This window comes from Gallinula chloropus (genome assembly GCF_964237585.1).
Source record: "Gallinula chloropus genome assembly, chromosome: 2".
Classification (NCBI taxonomy): domain Eukaryota; kingdom Metazoa; phylum Chordata; class Aves; order Gruiformes; family Rallidae; genus Gallinula; species Gallinula chloropus.
The window spans coordinates 27,599,817-27,626,152 of record NC_140086.1 but is presented as its reverse complement, the minus strand read 5'-3'; the positions used below and the strand labels follow the sequence as shown (position 1 = coordinate 27,626,152).

At 41.1% G+C, this 26,336-nt stretch overlaps 1 protein-coding gene across 1 annotated transcript in view; it reads left to right on the top strand.

The window, feature by feature from the left end:
- NECAB1 (N-terminal EF-hand calcium binding protein 1) overlaps positions 1 to 22,944 on the top strand; it is a gene marked incomplete at both ends in the record, with an annotated part of 65,190 nt that extends 42,246 nt beyond the window's left edge. The window contains 8 exons of the mRNA XM_084280448.1: positions 7,158 to 7,294; positions 9,541 to 9,653; positions 10,526 to 10,602; positions 14,428 to 14,481; positions 15,903 to 16,015; positions 18,763 to 18,840; positions 19,872 to 19,963; positions 22,916 to 22,944. Coding sequence (XP_084136574.1) covers positions 7,158 to 7,294; positions 9,541 to 9,653; positions 10,526 to 10,602; positions 14,428 to 14,481; positions 15,903 to 16,015; positions 18,763 to 18,840; positions 19,872 to 19,963; positions 22,916 to 22,944 — 693 coding nt within the window. The remainder of the gene's footprint in view (positions 1 to 7,157; positions 7,295 to 9,540; positions 9,654 to 10,525; positions 10,603 to 14,427; positions 14,482 to 15,902; positions 16,016 to 18,762; positions 18,841 to 19,871; positions 19,964 to 22,915) is intronic.
- Positions 22,945 to 26,336: the final 3,392 nt, after the last annotated feature.

The following is a 26,336-nucleotide window of genomic DNA, read 5'->3' as shown; positions in this document are numbered from 1 at the left end:
CTACATCTATAATATGTGAGAGGATTCTGAAGCAGTTGTTGGTGAAAGTCCTAAAGACTACACTTTTGTGACTGAAGAATTGTCAAAGGTTTTTTCAGTAAAAGAAAAAAGTGGAATAAAGCAGATGCCTTCAATGATTTTTTGAGATGTTCACATTTCAAAGCTTTATCAAGTTAAAATTTTGGTGGGAATTTTTCATCTAATACTGTTTGGGTAATCAAAACTCAACAAAGGAATAAGAAGTAGTAACATCAACATATCAGAGTAATAACTGAACATGTCACTAACCTGAGACTGCACTAGGGTTTTAATAATAAAATCATGGAATGGTTAAGGTTGGAAGGGACCTGAAAGTCCATCTAGTTCCAATCCCCCTGCCATGGGCAGAGACACCCTCCACTAGACCAAGTTGCCCAAAGCTCCATCCAACCTGGCCTTGCACACTGCCTTACTGGAAGGAGGGGGCAGTTACAACCTCTCTGGGCAACGTGTTCCCATGCCTCATCATTCTTGTCATAAAAAGCTTCTTCGTTACATCTAATCTAAATCTACCTCCTTTTACCCTAACACATTACCCTTTGTCCTATCATGTTATGCCCTTGTAAACAGCCCCTCTCCAGTTTTTTTTACCTTCAGGTACAGGAAGGTTGTAATAAGATCTCCCCAGAGTCTTCTCTTCCCCAGGCGGAACAAACCAAATTCTCTCATCCTGATTTCATAGGAGAGGTGCCCCTCCCCTCTGATCATCCTCATGGCCTTCCTCTGGACTATCTCTAACAGGTCCACATCCTTCTTATGTTGGGAACCCCAGATCTGGATACAGTACTCCAGGTGGAGTCTCACAAGAGTGGAGTAGGGGAGGGAATCACCTCCCTTGACCTGCTGGTGACAATTCTTCTTTTGATACAGTAAAGGATACAGTTGGCTTTCTGGACTGCAAGCACACATTACTGGCTCATGTTGAGCTTCTCATTCACCAACACCCCCAAGTCCTTCTCCCCAGAGCTTCTCTCAATCCATTCTCCACCCAGACTATAGTTGTGCTTGGGGTTGCCCAGACACATGTACAGGACCTTGCACTTGGCCTTGTTGAACTTCATGCAGTTCACGTGGGCCCATCTCTCCAGCTTGTCAAGGACCCTCTGGATGACACACCCTCTCTACATGTCGATCACACCACTCAGCTTGGTATCATCAGCAAACTTGCTGAGGGTGGACTCCATCCCACTGTCCACATCACCAATAAAAATGTCAAACAGCACTGTTTCCAGTGCTGACCCCTGTAGAACACCATTTGTCACTGGTCTGCACTTGGATATCAAGTGCAACTCTCTGAGTGCAACCACCCAGCCAATTCCTTATGCTCTGAGTGGTCCATCCATAGAATCCACATCTCTTCAATTTAGAGATCAGGATGTGGGAAAGTGTCAAATGCTTTGTGTAAGTCCAAGCAAATCGCATGAAATCTTCCCATATTCACCAGTGCTCTAACCCCATTGTAGAAGGCTCCCAAATTTGTCAGGCATGATACATCCTTAGCGAAGCCATGTTGGCTGTCACCAATCACCTCCTTATTTCCCATGTGCCTGAGCACAGTTTCCAGGAGGATCTGTGCCATAATCTTGCCAGGCAAAGAGGTGAGATCGACTGGCCTGTAGTTCCCTAGGTCTGCCTTTTTTCCTTTTTTAAAAACGGAGGGTATGTTTCCCCTATTCCAATCAGAGGGGTCTCACCGGACTGGCATGACTTCTCAAATATAATGGAAAGTGGCTTAGCCACTTCATCTGCCAGTTCCCTCAGCACCCACGGATGTATCTCATCATGTCCTGTGGACTTGTGCATCTTCAGGTTCTTTAGATGATCTTGAACCTCACCTTTTCCCACAGTGGGGATTTTTTCATTCTTGCAGTGCCTGCCTTTGCCTTCCGAGGGTTGGGTGGTATGGCTGGAGCATTTGCTGGTGAAGACTGAGGCAAAACAGTGGTAGGACAGCTCAACCTTCTCCATATCCTGGGTAACCAGGTCTCCCGTTTCCTTCTGGAGAGGGCCCACATTTTCCCTGGTCTTCCTTTTATCACTGATGTACTTACAGAAGCTTTTCTATTTCTTTTGTTTTCTTTTTCATTCGTTTTCTTGTTTCTTTTTAAAACTGTTCCTGCTGGATGCATAGTTGCTTCTCATATTCTACTTTTTCTAGCTAAAGCAGCTATAAAAATGATTAAATGCAGCAGTCTGTAAATTCCTAAAAAGAACCTTCCAAAATATTTCTTCTTTAGATTTGACCTAACTTCCTTGGGTTGCTTTTTTTTATCATTCCCCAATTTTTGATGATATAGACTTACTGGTAGTTAGAACCAGAGTCTGGATCCTTTTTGCATAAGTCCATTACTCAGTTGTTCATCTGTAAACTCAGCTGAAAAGAGTAATGCTGGTGCTAGTGCTAAATATACTACCAGTTGCATCTTGCTGTAAGGCAGAGAGAACCTTATGAATACAAAGCTATTTTTTTTATCCAGGGACATTATTAAATGAGGTTTTGGAATTTCATTTCATATGATATTATATATATATCATTTATTTGAGGCAATGGCTATCAGTGCAAGTCAAGGTGACCACTGGTAACTTCAAGAAACTGCAAGCAATGAATTCTGAGCAGTCGTTCAAGGATACGAGGTTCACCCCTTTCCTTCAAGCTCCTCATCAAAGTAATGAAAACTCTTGGGAACTCCTTTGATTTTTTATTTTTTTTTTGTGGAAGTCTTACACCTACTGGGTCGGAAAGAGACAATGCCATAATTTTCACTGGTAGCAGAGAGGATATGTTAAATAGAAACTAAAAAAACACCACCACCTTAAGTTAACACCCTTACCTTTAAACATAAAATTGTACAGAAGTACCCTCACAGCAGAAAAAGAAACATTTTACCTAGCCATTTTCCTGTCGATACCTATCAAAACTACCAACAGCTTAGATGTTTTCTTTGTATTCTTGCAGCCTTCTCTCAGGAGCTATGGCATTATACACATCCCTGCTACCTGCTGACATAAAATACAGCTGAAACACAGTTTTTGGTCTCTAAACTGTATGATACACTTAATAGCAGTTAAATAGGAGTTACTTTTTATCCATACATGAAATTTTTACATACTTTTATTGCAGTAAGAGTGTATTACTTCTTCAATAATCCCAGTAAAGGTGAGTGATAGACTCTTGTAATGTTCTGATGGTCGCTATTACGAATGTGTGTCAGCATTCTGTAATCAGCCATGGCTGCCTGTTTTATTTCATTGCTCTTATGTCACCACTGCAGGTGGTTGTAGAGTTTGTCACTGATTCAGTTCTCTAGGCAGAATTTAAACATGCAATTTATTCCTAATATAACACTTTGATAGAGTTGTGAACTTTGTGCCACACTTTGAAATTGAGTCTACTTAATAGTTTGGCATGTTATGCCTTTGCTTACTCTTACAGTGAGGATGCTGTGAAAGTTGCGCTTGTGTGAAGCCAACACAGACAGCATCTCTGGATACGGCTTTTGTTAAAATTATGATTTTATTCTGACTCTGTCCTACAGTCTAAAAAATTAGATCTTACTGGTTGAAATGAAGAAGATTTGATTTTTTTTTTCATTTTAGTGCAGTTATTCTGACTAATTTAATAGCCTCCAATTAAATTTTTAACCCAGGGCACTGTCCCACTGATCCCACTGTATGACCTAAACCCATAGGGCGGGAGACATTCCATGATCAAAGGACATGTAAATAGATTATTCCTTACTGAGTTTTACCCAACTTTTCAGTTGCCTTGGGGGCATTTTCTGTAAAGATAAGATTAAATAATTTAATGGAATTATTTTGCTATGACATACAAAGTAGGAAACAGAAATTTGCAGAGTAATATAACAGTAACACATAACTATTGTAAGTAATGTTACAAATAAAATCAGATACAAACACGTAAGTTATAAAGTGTTATGTAACATAAACTAATACATAGCAAAATAGCAATATAGAAAGGAGAAGCAAAGGGCACCAGGTTGGTTCAGCCTGGAGAAGAAGCTGAGGGAAGATGTAATTCTCCTTTCTAAAGAAGGATTATAGAGAAGACAAAACAAAGTTGTCTTTTTCTAGGGTGCAAAGCAAAAACACAAGAGGCACCAGCTACAAGCTGTAGAAAGGAAAATGCTCACTAGGCCTATGGAAAATACTCTGCACAGAGAGGATGGTGCAACAGTGCACCAGAGAGATGGTGTAATCTCCATCCTTGGAGACGTCCCAAACTGAGCTGACATGTCCCCAGGCAGCCTGAACTAACTCCTGGCCCTTCTCTGACAGGGGATTGGACTAGATGACAGCCAGACATCCTTTCCCATGAAGTTTGTGGAGCTCTTGCCTAGCCCCTCCCCCCCGCCACCCCCCCCCCCTCCCCGAGATATTTCAGAGTTCTTTTTTATCCTAACCTAGTTAGTTTCTCTTTCACCACTTTCAATGAGCCACTCTTTTGATAAGTCAATCAGCTTGGCATCAAGTCACCAAAGGGTAAAGGATCAGGCCTGGCACCAGGGCACAAGAGGATCAACGGAGTCACTGAACCTGTGGTAGCCCTGAGATGTGGACACCCATAGGGAGTATCTAGGCCCTTCCTCATCTGCCTTTATGAAAGGAGAACATCTTCTGTACCTTTTAAGATAGCTGTAAGCCAGTTTTAAAAACCATGGTAACCTTTTCCACAGGGAAATCACTAATTATGTGTATCTTCAGTTGCATTAATGGAAACCCAAATCTTAGCTGCTCACAAAGGTCGCAGTTGTATCTTGATGAGGAAGATGTAGAAAATTATCCTCATTCACTCACAATCAGTAAAACTAGCAAGCAGAATGATATGCTAACACAGACTTATTTCATCTGGACTGCCCAGACTGCTGTGCAGTATAATGTATATGCTAATTAGTGGTAATTTACAGCTAATGAAAATTAACAGACCATTTTTCTACATACAGATACCATCAGTGGGTCCCATTTTTAATTGGTGGTGCCGTATACTGAGAATACAAATGCTGGACATGCCAGTTAAGCTGAAACTACCATAATATACACTTAATAAATTGTTACATATTTTTCTTAATTCAGAATTAATATTTTATTTCTTCTAGTGAAATCTTGTACCGTGCCCCTGTTGTAAAATGCAAATGAAAGAACTTTTCCATAGGAAGTAGAGTGAGGAAACGATAGCAATGCGTGGCTGGTTAATTCCTCATTGCTGAGAGCTGGAGTTGATGTTTAAGTTGAATTGTAAAGAAGAATATTTTTCCATACATGACTTAAATTATAGCAGTGCTAACAATTTATAAGATGAATACTTTCTTCTAAGGTCTTTGAAGAATTTCAGAAGGATGGGTAGGAGTAGTTATCTTTCAGCAGGCAGGAGTCAAAGCTGTTCGACATTTATGTTCTGACTGCAAACACAGACATGCAAAAATTCTAGCAGAAGTCTAAAAGTCAAAAAGGCATTTCAGCTGTAATGCACATTGAAAAGAACAGGGAACAGATTAAAAACACCCATATTCATTGCCAAGAATACTGAAATGGGTCCTCAGCTAGAGTAGGAGGCAACACCATTCAAATGACAAGTTTCCTTAATGCTTGGAGTTAACAGACCATCCTCTATCTTCAGATGTGGTGACTAGAGAAGCCTTTCATTCAATAGGCCTCATATTTTACAAAACCATTTTAGATGGCTAGGTTTTCAAGATCAACTGAGTGTGTTTTCTGCACACATCAGCATACTTTGGGTATACAAAAAATGGAAACCAGCATACTCTCTTCAGAGCAGGAGTCAACAAATTCACTCAGCGTTTAAGAGATTTTAAAAGTCTATTTTCCTACTCTGTTCCTGATGACAGTAAGCAGAGGCTCTAGGGGTTCAGTTTATCCTCTCTATTACATTAATAAATGAGAAAAACACCCAAAGAGGATATTTATTTTATTGTGAGGGTAGCCCCCTCACACAGCATTACCTGCATGTCACTGCAGAACTGGGTTTGACAGAAATGTTAAAGTCAATGCCATCCATAGAAATAAGATTCATTGGGTCAGGGAGGTAACAGGTATAAGAACTTATTTCTGAAATTATCTACACAAAATACCATAAATATTTTTGAACACATAAAATATATTGGAAATGCCATGACACAAAGAACCATTACAGACTGCTAAATATAGGTGCAAACTTATAATAACCAAGCTCCAACTCAAAGAGCATTTAGATTCATTCCATGTAACTGTGAAATATATAACCTCAGGAGGCTGAGAGGAGACCTTATTACTGCCTACAATTACCTGAAAGGAGGTTTTGTATAGAGATGGGTGTTGGTCTCTTTAGGATGAGGGGAAATGGACTCAAGCTGGGCCAGGGCAGGTTTAGATTAGACTTTAGGAAAAAATTCTTCACCAAAAGGGTTATTGGGCATTGGAACAGGCTGCCCAGGGAGGTGGTTGAATCACCATCCCTAGAGGTATTTAAAAGGTGTGTAGATGTGCTTGAGGACATGGTCTAGAGGTGGTCTAGGCAAGGTTAGGCTGTGGTTGGACTCGATGATCTTGAAGGCCTCTTCCAACCCAAGTGATTCTATGATTCTATGACATTCAGAACACAATCTCTCTAGCACAGGCAGTCCTTCAGCCAAACAACTGGTTGGAATTTTCCCGGACAGTATTGTTAAGTACATGTCCTGCTCAAACTGTCCAAGACAGGCCAGTGGACTAGATAAACATCTTTTCACAAGAATGGATCTGAATAAAAACTGTAAACTCACTTCTGCAGTTGTCAGTTATATTTTGGCTTTTCCATACTTAAAAAGTAATGTGGTACTGACAACAACTTAAGAAACATAAGGAAAAGGGGTTTGTTGAGTTGAAAATATGTTGTGCCACTGTGTATCTGTGCCTCTCTCATCTTGGATGGGATCAGAGTCTATACCTGGAAATTCAGAGGTGTTTCTGTCCAGAAACATTAAGGTTACTTACGTGTCCTGTATGTATAAGCACAGAAACATCCAAGCTGCTTCCTTTCTTGAGACAGAATCTCTCTTTACATATTTGTAACCTAGTAAGTGAATCCTTACCTTTTTTTTTTTTTCCTCTCGTGTAATTTTTAGGACTATCAGGAAGCTTCTAATTTGGAGCAGTTTGTGACTCGGTTTCTTTTGAAAGAAACATTGAACCAGCTTCAGTCCCTCCAGAGCAGCCTGGAGTGTGCCATGGAAACCACAGAGGAGCAGACTCGGCAGGAGAGGTAAGCAAGCCTTCTGTCCAGCTGCAGCGAAGGGGGTGAGGAGTGGGGTCACCTTGAACATCCAAGACAATTTTATATTTCACCCAGCAACCTGATGTAGGGAATAACTGGAGAAATAAGCATACACTTTTTATTCTTTGTAGGAGCTCACTCCTGAAACTGAATTCAAGCAGGTTCCCATCAAATCCCATGGTGGGTCTCATGTAGGAGGACTATCTTATTACATCCTAGGCTCTGGTCTTTCAACTTGTTTTTAAATCCATCGACTATTTAATATCAAATGCAGAAACCAAACCACTGCAACATGGAGAGCTCTGAAATTACAAAGACCATTCACTGTCTCCTTATTTGTTTCTCTTGGCTTTATGATTTTCTTTTCATTCCTGTTCACACAAGAATCCCAATGTTAAGAGGAGAAATCACCAGGCTTTTGCTTGTTACATCTTCTTCTGGGAACATAGGGCCATAGTATTGGTTAGCATCCAGTTCTATAGATCCTCAGTCAGGGGTTTAGCTGAATTTAATGCCTCTTGGATGTGGGTTTGTACAATCAACAGTCAAAACATTTTTAAAAGACGCTTGGTTTTTGATTTTATTGATGTTAAAGATGAGAGGAAAAGCAAAATGCAAGCTGCTGTATTTCACAGACATGTTTTAAAATCCGTTGCTTTTCCATTCTTCCTTTTGGAAATGTCATTTTTTTGTTTCATTTGATTTTGAGATCTCTGAAGTATATGAATAATAGACTGTGTTTTCATGCCAGCAGCTTGACCTGCAGGAATCAAGCAGGTTTTGAAAGGTGTGCCAATATGCATAGTACATATACCCCTGCATTCATACACACATCTTTCCAGGTTCCCCATGCACCCGATGGGACAGAAAGAAATCTTGAATGGCTAGTTCAGAGCTGGAGCCTAACTTAGGAGCTTTTACATCTTCTGGGGTAATCACTGCCTTTTCCTCTGACTTGCTCTTTAGGAAAGCCTCTCTAGAAATACTGTCTAGAAAGACCATATGAGTAACTCAAACTATTCACCTGGGTGCGTAGAACTGGGTGGTATGAACATCCCTTTCACTGCCAGCTTTCTTGCCTGCACTGTTTGGTAGGGCATTGTGGAGACTTCTTTCTCCAGTCATATCAGTACAGTTGTTCAGAAGTAACCTCTTGAATGATGGTTTATGTGAAAGAAAATAAGAAAGTGTGCCAAAAAGCATCTTCCCCATTTTCTGAGGTAGCAACGGAAAAGGCAAGCAAACTCAGCACTATAACTACAGCTGTTTTGGAGAAAAGTTAGTTTCTAGTGCAGATGCCCCAGTCCCTGTATAAAATCATTTTCAATTAAGTTTAACTTAAGTCAGGGGCAAACTGGATCAAAATCCCCCTAAACTAATTTAAGAGTGCTCAAGGCAGGCAACTGCTGCAATTTGGCTTACTGTGAAGGGATTTTATGCTTCAGAAAATACCATCCCAGAACATCTTCTTAACATAGTGTGTGAGCTTTTGGTGAGCCTTCAGTCTGTGCTTCGGGAGACCAGAGAGCTTTCCAAAGCAGTGACCTGGGAATTTTTTAGTGAGCTGTTTAGACTACAGTCAAATAGGCTTTGCAACCATTCATCCAACTAACTGCTTAAAACTAACCATAGTCCTCCATTGTTCTCCAGCTGGATGATGAAGAAGCACGCAGAGAGAGCCTTCAGTACCCACACAAACTCTCAAGCTTCAAGGGCTCTTCCATTGCAGCATGAACAGAAGTCATTCCTGTATCTGCTATATTTCAATACTGGCCTCGGGAAGGTATCTGTCCTCTGTCCAGTATTAGCTAATTCTCATCAGTGTTCCTTCCTTATTAACAGATACACATTGTTGTTTATTTTACCTTTAAGCTGAAGGGGTCAATGTTTAAAGTTCCTATTTCACTTCTAGTTCTTGTGATCCCAGTTCCTCTGTAGAGATGCTATGAAAATCCTGTGAATGGAGCACTGATGTGAATGGTTCCTTAAGTCAGGCCAGAACTACATCATGGACAGACACTGACCTTGAGCTTTCTCTCCCTGAGACAGCTTTACCCCAGCTTAACCCTCTTTCTTTTTTACTTCTCTAATGACCAGCAACCTAAACACAACTCATCTGTAGTACTGAAAAACTGGAAAATGTATTCCTCATGTTCACAAAGGAACACCCAAGCACATGTGAGAACAGGGAGAGGAACGTTTTACCTGATGAAGTCTCCTGTGTTTCTGTGCAGACAAGGTCCAGCAAAACCTGAAGTGCTCTCAATTCAATGGCCAGGAAAGCGCTCAGCCCGAAGGCTTCAGAGGAACAACAGCATGTTGCCCAGTAGCCCTCACTTTAGCACGGGTATGGTGTTTCACATTTCAAATATATTTGGAACACAGGCACACACACACACGCACAGAGAAATGTACATCCATCTGCCTCTCAAAAATGGAATTCAAACATAGTAACTAACTCAGATACTTTACTGACATAAATCAATCTTCAATTTAACATAGAAGATATTACCTCAAACTGTAAGGAAAGTAAGTATATACCTACAGATCAGAACTGATAAAAAATAAATACATAATTATGGGCCAAAATGCAGTATCGTTTTGAGGTTGTGGGTTGATTCAACATTTCTTAGGCAACATTTGTAGCCTGCAGACAAGAATGGAAAGGTGAAGGCTATGATATACACAGAATCAAGTTCTCTATCATGGCGTTTCCCAGCTGAGGGGAACAAATAAGACACATAAAGGGAAGATACAAAACCTGAAGGGGAAAAATACTGATGATAAAGATAAGATGATACAAAATAATCAGAAATGGCACTTCTACTTTGGAAACTACAAAAGGGTACTTTGGTAAACAGGATTCTTTAGAAGCAGTGACATGAGGCTGCAGTGAAGGCATCTCCAGATGCCAGATTCTCTCAGAATCAAGGCATGCAGATGACTGACACACCAAAGGATGCAATGGGTCAAGCCCACTTCTTGACCAGTCATGCAGATCTCACTGCTTGTAGCCATGTGCTCACCTCTTCCTTTTTAATGCCCTTTTGAAGACCCTTCTATCACTCACATTCTTGACCCACTTACTACACCCACCTAATGATGCTGTTCATTCAGTGCAGCGATGAAGGATGATGCTTGGTCCCTTGTCTGTGAGTTGCTGGTATTCATAACATTTACTAACGTGTACAGAACTTTCATTATTTTTATTTTCCAAAGGTTGGACTGAGGAAGACAGCCAGTGGATGACCCAGATAAACAGACTCCAAAAACTGATTGACAGGCTGGAAAAGAAGGTGTGTGTTTCTTTATACCTGTTTATTCTCTCATTTTCAGTAAAGCAATCCTGAAACCACAAATACTTTTAATGTCCCAGCCACGGTCTTTCCAATCAATAACAAATGAAGCTATAATATCACTTAACTGAGCTAACACCCACTGAATGACTACATTTCCCTTTCACCTTCTTTCCTAAGAGCATGACATGGTTTTCCCACGGTCCCCTTTCCATCACCACAGATCAAACTTTACACAAGGATCTGTAAAGTCACATTCCTCTATGACTGGAGTATGTTATTGTATTTTGTTATGTTTTTTAGGGGAATATCAGACAAGGTTCTACTTTTGGCATCAGGGCTTTTTCTATTCCTCTCCAAACTCCTACTAAAGCTTACAGAAAGTTTTGTTTCTTCCTTCCCTGACAGAGAATACTGATTTATAAAGATTAAAACACTTTCTTAGTAAGCACAGTTTGACCAAAAGCTCTTGCAAATCCCACCATCCCACAGGGGAGCTGCCCATCTCCAGAGCTGCATCAGCTCCCAGAGCCGCATCAGCTCCCAGAGCCCTGAGACTGACTGCCTGTGGTTCCCATGCCAAAGCAGAGCCCTCCGGGAGTCTGACAAATGACCCACCTGAACCACCAATGCCAAAGTTTCCCAGGGCTTGTAAAAACCTGAGTAACACCTGTCTGTACAGAAAATACCTATTTCTTTCAGTTTACATCAGATTGATTGCTACCCTGGGTTATAAAAGTTGGTTTATGTCTCTGTGGGATGAGTTTGGGTTTTTTTTGAGATGAAAAAACAGCAGAGGAGTAAGGAAGGTGTATATGCCTGTGTTGTTCCCTACATAAAGTGTCCCTACTGAAGCACAGACAGATAACTTCAGACAGGTGCTAAGGGTGTGGCTGAATTCAGTGGCTTTTGGGCCCCAGCGGATTTCTTCCTTCTGGTCCACCAGAAGGGAGGTTTTAGGTTGAAGCACTCTCAGATCCAGGAGCTGCTCCAGCCCCAGTGTGGCTCATGCTGCTCCAACCTGTGGGTAAGTGCTCACCAGTGGCAAGGCTGTGCGTATACTCCAAAGACATGGGTCCGTGCACACAGGCACAGGTGCCTTCACCAGCACCCACAGACAGGTAGCACTCACAGAAACACGCACATGAAACAGCCTGACTCTGGTCTTTCTTTCCAGCTGATAAGGGTGGATGTTGCTCAGAGAACAGTATAGTGGGCCTTTAGTCCACCTAGTATTTGTGGTTGGAGCCATGCCCCTTACCCAGGCATTGGCTCACACCAAGGGTCCTGTCAGACAAGTGTCTCCTCTTACTTGCCCACTAGTCTAATTTGTGTTCAGTAGCAAATTATACACACAGTAAGTGAAGGTTTTAACAAGAAGACAGAAAAAATTGTACTGACCCAGGCAGGACTCAACACAACAAGTATACTGACCTTTCTCTGCCACTACCCCCAATTACTTTTCCCCTTTGGCTCCAGTTTGTGACCAAAATTTGGTATTTCTGTTCTCTCATCCATGGCCTTTCAAGACTCCCAGTGCTCCCTCTGGTTATCCCTCAGGTCTGGCAGTCTCTTGCATCACTTCTCCTTACCCAGCTGTGAAATTCAGCCATTCCTCATGGCACTCTCTGTAACTTCTGTCAGCTCCTCATGGTCTGCTCAGCCCATTAAGCCTCTGGCCAAGGCATACCTCTATGACTGCTTCTTCTCAGGGGTCATTTCTGCATGAGAAAAGCAATTACACAGCAGTTTCCACATTAGTGACATTTTAGTAGCAACTTGATTTTTTTTCAATTGATATAAATTGGATTTTGAAATGTCAAAGTCCACCATGAAATGTAACTCTTGGTGGTGGTCCAGCTTTACCCCCAGTTCTGCTTTGGAAGCAGCAGCTTACTGCCCAGCCACAGTGACCTCCCGACATGGACTGATGCCAAAAGGAGTTCAAGGAAACTTAACATTTAAAAGAAACCCAGCATACAGCAATAGCTCAGTGCAACTGATATAGATAGCAGCCCACTGTTTTGTAGTCAGCTTACAAGGATGCTGTAAGATGATCAAATCTGCTGCAGATATATAACAGAGTACCTCAGTTTGAAAAGGAACTGAATGCCAAAGTAGCAGGGCATAGACCTTCCATAAATATCTCATCAATATAAAACTGGATTATTAAAACAGCAATTAGATAAACCTAATTTTGCCAATAGGTGCCCTACACCCACTTCTACCTGACTTTGCATCAGCTTGACTTTGTATCTCATGACCTTGAGTATCTCAGGAGCGCCTGAGTGTTCTTTCCACATGGACAAGGACTATGTGCCAGTGCTCACACACTCCAAGGTCACAGCAAGCTGTCAGTGTAGTCCTCATCTGTGTAGTCCTGCCCTGTTTAATGACATATGACTGAAGAACTTGTATGGATTGATTTTAACTTCTTGAGGAGGGCAGCAAGTGATCAATGGTTTCTACTGGAAAACTACCTGGTGAATGGTCAATTAGGTGTTGTCTAAGTCTTCTGTCAAAGGTAAATTTCACCATGAATCGATCTTGTAGGTCATCTTTTTTTTGCCCTCAGGTTCTAAAGTTAAATATACTGGGAAAATAAGATTCTTTTCTAGATACCTTAAGAGAAAGTTTGCCGAACAACTTGAGTTATTCCTCTGTTTTTCCATACATTTCCCTAGGAGAAAAGATGCAGGAAAAGCATAGAAGAACCACAGGAATATGCATTTTCCCTCGGGCTTTTTATCTGAAGTGCCTGCACTGACAGACAGCTGTTAAAGCTGTGTGTCTCCCCACTCCTCACTCATGCCCTTCCTGAGCATGTTCTGCAGGAGATACACAGCTACACAGCAGTTACTCTGTGACTGCTACTTCACTCCTGCCTTGCCCTGCTGCCTCCAGCTGGTGGAGGTCTCTGGTTCATTTGAATTCTACCTGCAGGACTCTAGCTGGCTTGAGGTCCCTCAATCCCCACCCAGCTGCAAGCAGAAGAGTTACTGTAATACTATTTTTAAATCTTCTCCACACAGTAATTGTTTGCAATGGGATGAGAAGCACCACTGACAAAGAGCACCTTTTGCTCCAGCTGCTCATTGCAAATCCAGCTGCCTTTTTTTTCCCAGCCGGTGGAGATTGTTCAGCCTATCCATAAGGGGGAGGGGGTACAGCACATGCCTAGCATGCAAGTGGCATTTTTTGTGTGCCCTACTAGATGGGTGTTCTCATGAACCACTGATTCACAAAGCATGCCTCTGGTCTGTGTATTAAGCAAGTGTACTGCGGCCTCACAGATGCACCTGTCGCGGGTGCGCAGCCTGTGCTCAGAAGGAAGCACAGCAGTGCAGAAACCTGACTTGGAGCACCATGTGCATCTTTTTCTATGCTAGAAATCAGTCCCTCGCAACTCCATCCACCCCACCCCCAGAGAAGTCTCTTCTGTATAGAGTTTTATGGTGGCAGAGTAACAGTAGCTGGTGGTTCATTTCAGATTACCAGCCTTGCTCATCTCCGTGACAATTTGAGAAGGTATCTGTCCTTTCTGAATGAAGCCCAACATACATTTGTGAGCAAGTGGATTGATTACAAATAAGAAATGACCTGGTCATCATTAGAAATAAAACTTGCCTGGGTTAGATTTAACCACAGAGTTGTGCAAGATCCTGCAAACAATACTTAGTTTTGACTTACAGCTAATAAGCAAGGGATTTAATTATAACTTCTGGAGCTATAATAGTCTAGTTATTGGAGTAACTTGTTAAATAGACCAGAATACAGATGTAATATTATTTCTTTTTTTCTACTTTATTTTCAACTGCCTGAAAGGACCTAAAGCTTGAGCCATTTGAAGAGGAAGTTTTGGAAGAAAATGCAAAATCTGTAAGTGCTTTTCAAGATAACGACTTTTGACATTTGATTTTCATAGCCAGGTAAGACAATCTAACCTGATCTCTTTTCTTAAAAGAATAATAAATAAAAGTACGACCACCTTCACTTTTCCCAGTGGTAAGCATCCATTTTAATCAGCAGAATGCATTGTGCAACACTCAACACACCAAAGCTTAGAATATATGGGCAAAACTTTTACTTGAATTTTTGCATTGTTTTCAAAGGATACAGTGAGCCAAAACCTCAACTCACATAAAGAGGAAAAGGTGTCATTAATAACATTTACAGAATTTGGCAGCAGTGTTCATGGGGTGATAGTTTCTCAGCTCCCAGTCACCTCATGCTGTATGTACACTTTAAATCACAGTTGAACAGCCAGCTTTCTTTTCTCCTTCCCACAACTGCTATAAGAAGCCTTATGAGGAAAGATGGGAGAGCATCTAGTGTTAAGCAGTAATCCATGTCACAACTTACAAAACAAAAATCATAACCAGAAATAAACTTACTTTTAATTAAGTTCATGTCCCAAGATTGAGATGGATTTTTCAAATACACTACCATTCCAAAATTGAGGGCTTTGAACCTAACAAAATGCAAATCAGATACACATGAAAAAAATACCCAAAATAGATAGTCCATAAAATTCCTCATTTCATCACATGAATAGTATTAGATTCATTTTAAAAGAGATTATACAATATTGCTAGACAGGCAAAGAAGAATATCCCAAAGAAGGGATATTCCAGGAGATAGCAGTATCAAAAAGGCAGAAACAAGTCAAAAACCCACAAAAGAGATTAAGTTGTATTAAATAAGAAGCACATGGTGTTTCTTCAGATTTCATTAGTAAGGCTGACAAACTTTATTATGTAAAGATTTATCATTAGCTAAATGATAATCACAGTAATTCAGCATAAATAGGTCTTCTTTACTGCCAAGTGTTTCTACAGTCCTGTTTATAAAGATTGATCACTTTTTGCAGAAAAATGGAGGGAAAAAACCCTCTCTATTCATCATTTGCCACTGGCTACCTTACACATGCTCTTCTCTCAGACCTTGCAGCTGCTTGTGTACAGATTAATCCATGCTGACTTTATTGTTGAATATTTCATAGATAAGCATTTGCTTTGCACTCTTCCAGAAAGTCTCTCTTATCCAGGATTGGACCATTCTCAATTTCTCTAAAACAGACACTAATTTGGGGTGTTTCCATGCTGTGCCTTGGCACCGCCACACTTGAGCATTTCCACTTCCCCACTCCAGAGCACTACAACTGGGACTTCAAAGGAACTTTTCAAGTTGGGGTTTTTTTACGATTGTGGTTTTTATTGTTTTGTGACAGACTTCAGAGTTTAAAGAACAAAGGATTTTGAGGATGACGTGGCAGTAACTTTGTACTGTTTTTGTACCAGCACATAATGATTGTTCAGCGTCAGATGTCTGTGATAGAAGAAGAAATCGCGGAGTTCCGGCTTGCTCTGAAGCAGTATGTGGAATCTGCTTCTACTCAGGGTGGCTGCTTGCAGTAAGTACAATGTTGTTGTCCCTGGGCAGCAGGAAGGAATGTAGTCTGATTTCTGGAGTGACATTTTCTCCTCTAAGTGGAGCTGGATTATTTATGAAGAGTGAACCTGTATCATCTCTCCTGGCTGGTTATGCAGGTGTGTAAGGCAGAGATTTTCAAAGACAACAAAAAACAGATGTCAAAGTAAATGTGCAGACTCTAAGTAGTATCACAAAATGACAATACAGGCTGTCTCAACAATCTTTTAAGGCTTCTCAGATCTGCAGGTCATCTATCCATGGCTTTCTGAAAGCTCCTAGGCTGGCACTTTATTGTACAACTCACTTGCCATCTTTCATGCTCACCCAGCAAGTGAGCAACTTACCAGCTTGTTTGGCAGCTCTCCATTTGGAACCTTTCAAAATCTTCCCTTTAGGCTGTCATTTTAAAACTTTCATTCATAATAAAGAATGGGGGAAAGGAGAAAGCAAAAATTTCAATTAAGTAGTGTATTTCTGCCTTGCTCCTTTTAGAATGAAATAAAACATCAGAACTGGGTTAAGAATAAATTTTAGCAACTCACCACTCTACTGAATTTCTTAATTTAACATACCTGAGAAAGCTCCAAATATACACACTACAGGCGACTATGAAATTAATATTTTATAATGAGTACACAGTACAGTTTCTTCCTATATATTCAAAGCTGTCACAGACTGTCTATCACATCCCTGATTTATGAACCCTGTTGCTATGAGACCGTCTCACGATAATATTACGCACAGAAAAAGTAAGCTAAGCTGGAAGAAGAAAAGCTGCCTTTGTGCAGTGGATCACTTGTAAAGGCGGACTGGCGAGGAAAGTAAAACTCTCTTGTGGGCCAAGAGGTGGAAAAAAACAAAGAGAAGCCCCCTAGCCCCTTTCCAAAACCGAGCGCCCAGCAGCAGGGACTGCAGCCTGGTCAAGGGAGAGAGCTTACAGAAAGCAATTCAACAAAGGAAGGCTCGAAGTTCCTTTCCTGCCCAAGTCCAGAGTCATTCGGTAGGGCTGCATTGCCACCTATCGGCTGGGTTTCACTGTAGCCGTTTTTGACGCTTTCCAACAGCTCTTGGTATTTTGGCTATTTTGCAATGAACTTTTACATACGGTGGGGGAAAACCAATAAATCATAGTACTTCTTGGTTATTACGGTGTGAAATAGAAGCCAAGTCTGCAAGCACATCAGTAATAACATTGGCAGTCTCACACTTGGGCACGCAGAGGACTATGTGTATATACTTTGTCATAGGATCACAGAATCCTAACAACAGAATGGTTTGGGTTGAAAGGGACATCACAGACCATCTAGTTCCAACCCCCTGCCATGGACAGGCACACCCTCCGCTACACCAGGTTGCCCAAAGCCCCATCCAACCTGGCCTTGAACACTGCCAGGGATGGGGCAGCCAGAGCTTCTCTGAGCAACCTGTACCAGGGCCTCATCACCCTCACAAGGAAGCATTTCCTCCTGATGTCTAATCTAAATCTGCTTTCTTTTACTTTAAACCCATTACCCCTTGTCCTGTCATAACACTCCCTTGTAAACAGACCCACTCCTGTTTTTTCATAGGCCCCTTTGGGTACAGGAAAGCTGCTCTGAGGTCTCCCCAGAACCTTCTCTTCTCCAGGCTGAACAACCCCAACTCTCTAGGCCTAGCTTCATAGGAGAGGTGCTCTAGCCCTCAAGGCCCTTCTCTGGACTCGCTCCAACAGTTCCATATCCTTCCTGCACTGGGGCTGGATGCAGTACTCCACATGGGATCTCACCAGAGTAGAGCAGAGGGGCAGAATCATGTCCCTTGACCTACTGGTAATGCCTTTTTTGCCACAGCCCAGGATACAGTTGGCTTTCTGGGCATCAAGCACACATAGATGGCTCATGTTGAGCTTCTCATTCACCAACACCTCCAAGTCCTTCCCCTCAGGACTGCTGACAATTACAGTTGTGCTTGGGATTGCCCAGACCCATGTGCAGGACCTTGCACTGGGCCTTCTACTGGAACTCCTACAGTTCACATGGGCCCATCTCTCCAGCCTGTCAAAGTCCCTCTGTGGGTCATTTCTCACCCATGATTAATTCTTCTGAATAACATAAGCACAAGTAAATAGCACCCAAAGTTATTATTTTAAAAGTGTATCTGCAGCAAACATCAGCCTGGTTTTGTATTTGCTTTCAAAGCACCCAAACTCTCTGCTGTTTTGATGCAACTCTCATGCAAAGGCATGAGTTCTCACAATATAATTCTTCAGTGAAACAGAACATGTTTACAGACAAATTTCAGCCGATCTCCAAGTGCAATATGCTTTATTAGCTGATTTTCCCTGAATCAGTTAACCTGTTTGATTAAGCTTCTCTATTACTGTTGAGTATTTCTCTAGATGAATGACACTATTGGAGCAGTATGAGAAATTGTTTTCATAAATGTCCATACATATAGTAATATAAAATATTAATAAATAAAATGCCATGAAAATACTCCAAGAGTTTAAGAGGAAAAAACCCTCAGTTAATTTGCAATGTTTCCAAAAAACCACTTATTTTTTGTTAAATTCAGTATTTGGTTGGGGGTTTTTTGTTTTGTCTTGCTTCCTTCCCCTCCCCCCCCCCCCCAAAAAAAAAAGAAAAATCACTGTATTTGTTTCCTACTCATTAGCACTTTGGAATAAGATGTGTATGTCTGATAACTTTGTCATGTTTGATTAAATTATTTCTATCCTACAATTCTTAGTGTTTCGATACAGAAGCTTCCAAGTGATTCCCGCTTCATAGTTTATGAGTTCTGGGAGAACTCCAATGCCTGGAATAGGTATGTTGTGGGGGATTGGGGCGGTTGGGGTTTTTTTTGTAATATAGAAAATTTTAAAGGTTAGAAAGCAATTATCTGTAAGGACTGGCTACAAATTGCTTTAAAGGCTGCTAATTGATCTCTTGTTAAATATATCATAATAATACTTCAGAACAATACTTCAGAACAATACTTCAATTGTTGAAGACTAAAATATACTGAAACAAGTAAATAAAAATGTCAGACACTGCTAATTTGAACAGTACACAGCCTGCAAGCAAACAGATAAAGGTATGGCATTAGAGGGATGTTAGTTGATTAGAGACAAAAGAACAGGGAAACAGCAATATTACCACAGTTTTAATGACAATGAAAGAAAGTAACGGAGCCAATGAGTGAGACAGATATGCCATCCAGCATCACAGTTAAGCATGCAAGCAGTCAAGAACTCTCCCAAAGCTTCCTAAATCCACATCACAAAAACTGGTCTGAAAGACTCCCAGAATGTCCCTGAGGTCCAAGGCAGAAGTTACAGTGATTAGAAGAAATCCTACCACCTGAGTTCTAATCTGGCCCAGGCAGATGGCTAAAAAATTATAGATAATAATATTTTCCTTATCTACTGTTGCTATTTAAAAAACCCCAAACAAACCTTCAAATCCTAAATCTGTATACAGAAACTGTTCTGAAGGAAGATGGAGAAGTCTCCTGAAGTTTACCACCTTTCCCTTTAAACAAATCCCGAGTCCAAAGCAGGTACGCTTACTTTCAGAAAGACTCAAAACCACTAGTGACACATGTCAACCCATTTGGAACAAGAACTACTATACTGTCTTATAACCAAGAGAAAAGCATCAGAGTGGTGGGCAACCAACCATATAAAAGCAAAAAGTGTCTTTAATGTAACATGCACGAACTTCACAGCTTATCTGGTCTTCTCTCCCACTATTGTAACTTTAGAAGCCGAAATCATGGCTTAGAGCATTATATTTAGCTCCGTTAAAGACTCTGTTTTATATATATAGACATTTTTTTTTTTAACATTTATTTAGCCACCTTCAAATGAATTACAGCAAGACATTCCAAAGAAGTAACGTGGACTTCTTGGAAACTCCTGAGCTCATCACAACAATGCTAGTCCCTGGTGAGTATCAGGTTTTCACAGTATTTTGTTTGTTCCATGTGGAGAGTTCTGCTGCGTTAGCCTGTTCCATATGCAGGACCACTGTGTAATATTTCCCTCAGTGGGACAGTCTTTGGTAAAGTATGAAGGAGAAAGAGACTCCAGGTGTTTTTATTTGAAGCACAGAATTGTAAAAATGCATCAGCAACAAATAAGACCCACAATGCTTTATTTTATATAGCATAAAGTTAGACTAGCATATGGGTTTTAAGAAAATATCTAGAGTAAAAAATAGTATTTGTCAGTACTAAAAAATTCTCAGGCAATTTTTTTTGCTAATGAAGACTAAAACTTAATTATATCTTAATTGATTGACACGAGACTTGATTGCTAATAATTTATTTTTACTAACCAACTTAGTGTACATGCTTCCTGCTGTGTTAAGTCAAACTACTTCGAAAAAACAAGGTGTTAATGATTCCAAATTACTACTTCTAATACAAACTAATAACCATGCAACATCGTCTTTCACAGAGAAATGACAGATGGAAGAGACAGTGCAGGATAAAGCACAGCAAGCATCAGTCCCACATTTACAGAGGGAGGACAGCAAAATTTTTATCTTGGGCAACACAGATCTATTACAGTGAAACCCTAATTTCCCCTATGTCTGAGTACAGACTGAATTCAAAATAATAAAACTCCACCTAATAAGAAAAAAATCAAAAATACATAGTCCTGTACTCAAATTTCTCCTTTAAAGAAACCAGCCAAGACATTTTCAGACCTCACTCGCCTGAAAACACAATTATGTGTCAGGGATTCCTGCAGTGTCAGGAGATTGCACTTAATGAACCAACGGTCCCTTCAAATCTTGTATCTTACTGAGGAAATTGCTGGGTTTAAGACAAACTTGGCTGTAGGAAACAATGCAGCCTTTTCCCAAACTTCTCTGTGTCCAAGAGCTAGACCAGGTATGTCCCAGGAGGTTAACTCACAGCTGAAGTACAATTAACAGAAAATTAAATGTAAACATCATTTATAAATGCCTAAATATAGAAGTGTCTGAAATCGGATTCAAAATGCTCATTAAATCATCCACTCTGCCCGCTAAGAAGGATTCCAGTCTGCAGCACTCTATCCTGGCAGACAGTTGCCATAGAAACAGCACTTCTCACTGTGCACTCCTTGCTGGGGGTGGGGGGAGCGAGGGGACACGTTCACCGGTATTTTTACAGTTTTATGGATTATTTGTTACTTAGAAACACAGACTTTTGTTTCATGGGAAGTACCGCCCATATATGATTTGATCTATACAATCCTATTTCTATTTGGAAGACAGAAGACGTTCATGGAGTTAGGAACGATGGCTGCAATGCTACCAGTCTACTTTATGGAAGAATTTTAGGCAGTGGAAAGCGATGCTGCTGTACAATCAGGAAACAAACACGCCTGTCTGCAACAGGCATATTTTAAAAACAAATTTACCATAGCACAGACACATCTGTGGGGTTTTTTTTTACATTCCTGGTTAGCTAAAGACTGAAAAACATTTCTAAATCATAATCTGAATCAGATTCTATGATTACAATCCAAGAGTCTTCACTCAGCTAATTAAAATTAATAACGATACACTTACCTGGCTGGAAATTATGCAGAAAGACATGGGTATTTCAGGACTCTTAGATCCAGTATTATCCTAAAGCAAATTCATTACCATCAGTTAACAGGAACCACAATCAACTGCCATCTCTTCTCGCACACCTGTTAACCCACCAAGCTGCCTCAGGCCAGTCTACCAGGGTGGCAGGAATCAATTAATCTTCAGCGAATGCCTGATCTTTATATAAGATCTGGACTCCAGGGCACTGGAACCTTTTGGTGAAGAAAACAAAAGCTAGGGGAAAACAATTGAACACTTACAGCATTATAAATGATGAAATAAACTGTTAAATTGGCAAATTTTTTGGGCCAGAATTCATTAATCCACTGCTGTGTCAGAGGATCCTAGGCTTTCATAGCCCTAATTCAGGTTAAGATTCTTAAGTATCTTTTCAACATTCTTCTTCAAGAATACCATTTTTTTGTCAGAAGAGCTCCTTAAACTGAAAGATGTATGGACACATTCACAGAAACAACCTGTGGTCATTAATTTAATCCCCAAACTGTGCAGTGGAAAACCTACAGAGACTAGAATACTCCTCTACTAAGGGGACATGGCATCTCAAATACAGGCACAACTTCATTCCTTTCCTTCCTTCCTTTCCTTTCCTTCCTCCCTCCCTCTCCAAAAATTTTATGGCTCCTCTCTGCAAAAGGTTCAATTTCAAAAGGACAAAGTGTAGGGACTGTGGGGAAGAAGTACAAATATGCTTCACTCCAGCCCTGTCTATAATCTGGTGATTACAGAACTCCTTTTACAGGAATGACATTTTACAAGTCCATCAATTCTCTTACTTTTAAAGCAAAACACTCCTAATTCCTAGAGCTGTGAAAATGAACAGCATAAGCGTTGAATAATGTCACCAGGAAAGAAAAGTCATTAAAGGCAGCACAACCACCCAGGGGACACACTGCTCAGCTAAAATACTGACCCACAGAGCAGAACAGGAGTGAGGATTTATATGATTTTCCCTCTGGGATCTGAGCATTTAATTCTATGCAAACCATACCTATGACATCTTAATGCTTCTTTGGATGCCATCAAAAAGCAAGAGATACACGTTCTTGTACTAAAGCCACCTCTCACCGGATATACTTGTCTCTCACAGCATTGCAGATATTCTTCCCCTGCTTGGAGAGGTTTTGTCCTTGACAGTATGCAGCTTTCAAATGAAGTAATATTAGCTGCATACACAAATGAATGTTTCTTTGTATACGTTAGAGCTATTTTATTTAGGATTTTTACAAGATGAAGTATAGGAAACATTGCTTATGTTAACAAGTACCTAACTAAATTCTTCTCTCTTTCAGCATCGTGGTGGGTCCTCAATAACAACTAGAAGCTGTGGTGCCAAGTAATGTTAATGTTGCATTGTTTTTCCATTACAGTAACATTCATACAGCAGTGTATGGGTGTGCTGGGTTACAAATTTATGGTGTGATACTGTTTGTTATCATGGATGTGATCTTTTCCATTTTAAAATATAGAGAAGTGCACACCTGCAACCTTCCTCTCTTGTGACTAGTTCAGTGAAATGATGCATTCTAAAAGCTAAAATAAGACAACTGCGCTAAACTGTTTATCGTGTATATCCAGTCAAGGCTGTCACAGGAAAGTGCATCTTGACTGGTGTGACTAAATATTTGTGAAAAGTTTTAGTCTTGTGTTAATAAACAATTGTTACTTAATGCTGCTGTTTTTTCTTTTTACAGAAGAAAGGGGTATGAACATGAACACACATTTTTGTACTTGTCTTACACTTCAGAGAAGCTGTAAGTCATTAATTAGTAGAATAAAGACAGAGACAACTTTTTATGTTCATACAGAACTTCACTCATACAGAAAGTTTCCTTCCCACAACAAGAGAAGGCAGTACTATGTTTTTCAGAGCCTCTTGGCCCTGCCCTTAAAGAGGAAACATGCCTGCCAAGCTGCTTTGGATCCACAGACTTAACATTTCAAGATTTGCTCTAAAATCTATATCCTGAATACTCGGAAAATATTTCATTAGACCACCGACAGCTCACTGAAAAGTCATTAGAGGAACTGCTGTTAGAGTGTAAATAACCATAAACCTTGAAGTAAGAATACTTCTTTCCCTTTCTTGTTGTTGTACCCTGCATCTGAGCAGCAGGTGCCCTCCAGCCCAAGAATGAAAGGTGATTGACTACTCCAACCTCACACCTCCATGACAGCTTGACAAGCTCTACACAGTAATTGGCCACTCTCCACTCATCTAGCAGCCATCTTGCAAGGTTACAAACAGTAACTTAAAAGTCATATTCAATAAAATACCTTCTTTGGTGTAGGATTTATCTGCTTTTACTTCAACTCAACTAACAGATTACCATATGTAGTTAAAAATGAGGAATTCAGACTACCAAGAAGCAATCGTCATTGCAGTAAGGTCACGTGTTCCAGAAACCATGACCAGGATTGAGCTCAAGATTAAGAAACACATTACTTTTAGGTACCCACATGTGACCAAGGCATCTTAGCTCCTACGGTATCAACGGAGTTCTGAGGCAAAATTAGTTGCTTCAACAAAGGAAGCTAGTACATGGAAGAGGCTCCGAGGTGTATCAGCTGGTCTTCAGCTTCCAGCTGAGGACATGAGTTACCTGTAGGTTGTGTGCTACTTATGTCAGCCCCATGCAGCTGTTTCAGGTATCCAACAGATCTCAGGTAAAACCTGCTGCTAATCTTTATGCAACTCAATCAAACCCTTTCCCAATAAAGTTAATGGAGCCAAGTTCTTTACTGAGGTGATGTGGCCCTGGCTAAAGGCCAAATGCCCACCAAAGCCGCTCTATCCTTCCCTTTTTCAGCCGAAAATGGGAAAACACATATTTTGGGTGGTTTAGGATTCAACATAAGGACAGAGGGGAATCACTCTGTAATTAGTGTCATGGGCAAAAGAGACTCAACACAAAATAAAGGAAAGAAAACTCATTTATTATACTACGCTACACACCCAGTGAAACCAGAGTCAAGTAATGAGAAGTGTGACCAGGTCTTAAAGCACCTTCCCCCACCACTCCCTTCTTAGCAGACTTAACTTCATTCATGATTTTACTCCCTTCTTCCCCTCCAACACAGCCTGGGGAGGGGCAGGGACTGGTGTAATGGGGTTCCGGTCAGTTCCTCACAAACTACTTTCCTCCTCCAGATCTTAAACCACCTCTACTTCCTCCCAACCCCTCCCCTCTTAGCAGACTTTAGTCATGATTTCGCTCCCTTCTTCCCCACCCCCAATCATGGCACGGGGAGGGGCAGGGAATGGGGAGTAGGGATTTCAGTCCGTTCCTCCTGAGTTGTTTTCCTTCTTAGCTGGGGGGGCATTCCACACACACACACCCTTCCCCTGCTGCACCGTGGGGTCCCACCTATGGGAGACAGTCCTGCACGAAATTCTCCAGCGTGAGTCCTGTCTATCAGGGAGTCATCTCCTCACCATGTGCCTCAGCGCAGCTCCCTTCCATGGGGTGCTGACCTTCGGGCCCAGAATGCTCTGGCCTGGTTCCCCCCTGAGTCAGAAGTCCCCTGGCAAACCTGCTGTGGCGTGGGGTCTATCACTTCACAGACTGCAGATGGTCTCTCTTTCCATCATTATCCATGGGCTGCCAGAGGACAGCCTGCTTCACCAAGGTCTTCTCCACGGGCTGCAGGGGAATCTCTCTCGCACCTGGAGCGCCTCATTCTTCCCCCCTCCCACCACTTCTTCCTTGGCCTTGGTGTCTGTATGCCTTCTTGCATCTTCCCACTCCCTTCTCCAGTGGCAAAATGCAGCTGCCTATGTTTTTTTTTTCTCCTATATGTGATTCCCAGAGGTGCGGTGACCATCGCTGATTGGCTCAGCCTTGGTCAGCAACGATTCTGGCCTTCAATTGGCCAGTGTTTACTCTCTGGGGCCTGCAGAGACTTTCTGGTTGCTTCTTTCAGGAGCCATCTGCAGCCCCCCCCCCCCTTCTTTACCAGCACCCAGCTACGCAAAACTGCAACATTTACACAAATGTGAATGCCAGAAAATGATGTCTACACACCTAAATAAAATTTAAGTGTCCATGTTAGAGACAAAGTTAACATTTAGATCCTCTTACAGTAACTGAGAAAGACTCAACGTTTCATAATACTGAAGTCCAAAGTTTTCCCATATTGGCATGATCCAACTACAGATCAGTTCATCCTTAAAGAGGCACCCGAACAGCCATAGTGCACTCACAAAGGATGGATCAGTGACAGTTCAAAAGTTTCTTGTCTTTTGCAAAGTAAAACTACTCATATTCCTGAAGATCTGGACGGCCTTTTCCTAGGCCATGATGTCAGCGTAGTACACTGCACATTTCTCTTTTGTCATTACTGATCTACCAACAAAGGAAATACAGTGGTAGGTGACACCACTGTCAGGTAAATCCTCATGTGAAAGCTGACACTATACACTGAGGTTTACGACATTTCTCCTTTTCACTGGAAAAAACGTTATTCTTAAAATAACCTGCTTTAGAACTTCATGTCAATTAGGTGCTGGTGGGGGGAAACTCCTAGTAGGTCACACGTCCTTCTAATATTCTCCTTTGTATATACAGGTAACAAAAAACCTGATAAATCATACACAAGGACAAGTTTTAGAAGTTTCACTTATTAGTTTTGACAGCTACAAATACAAAATTTCCTTCAACACATAGTGGGAATAAAGATCCATAGTACTACATTAATCGGAAACAATGTGTA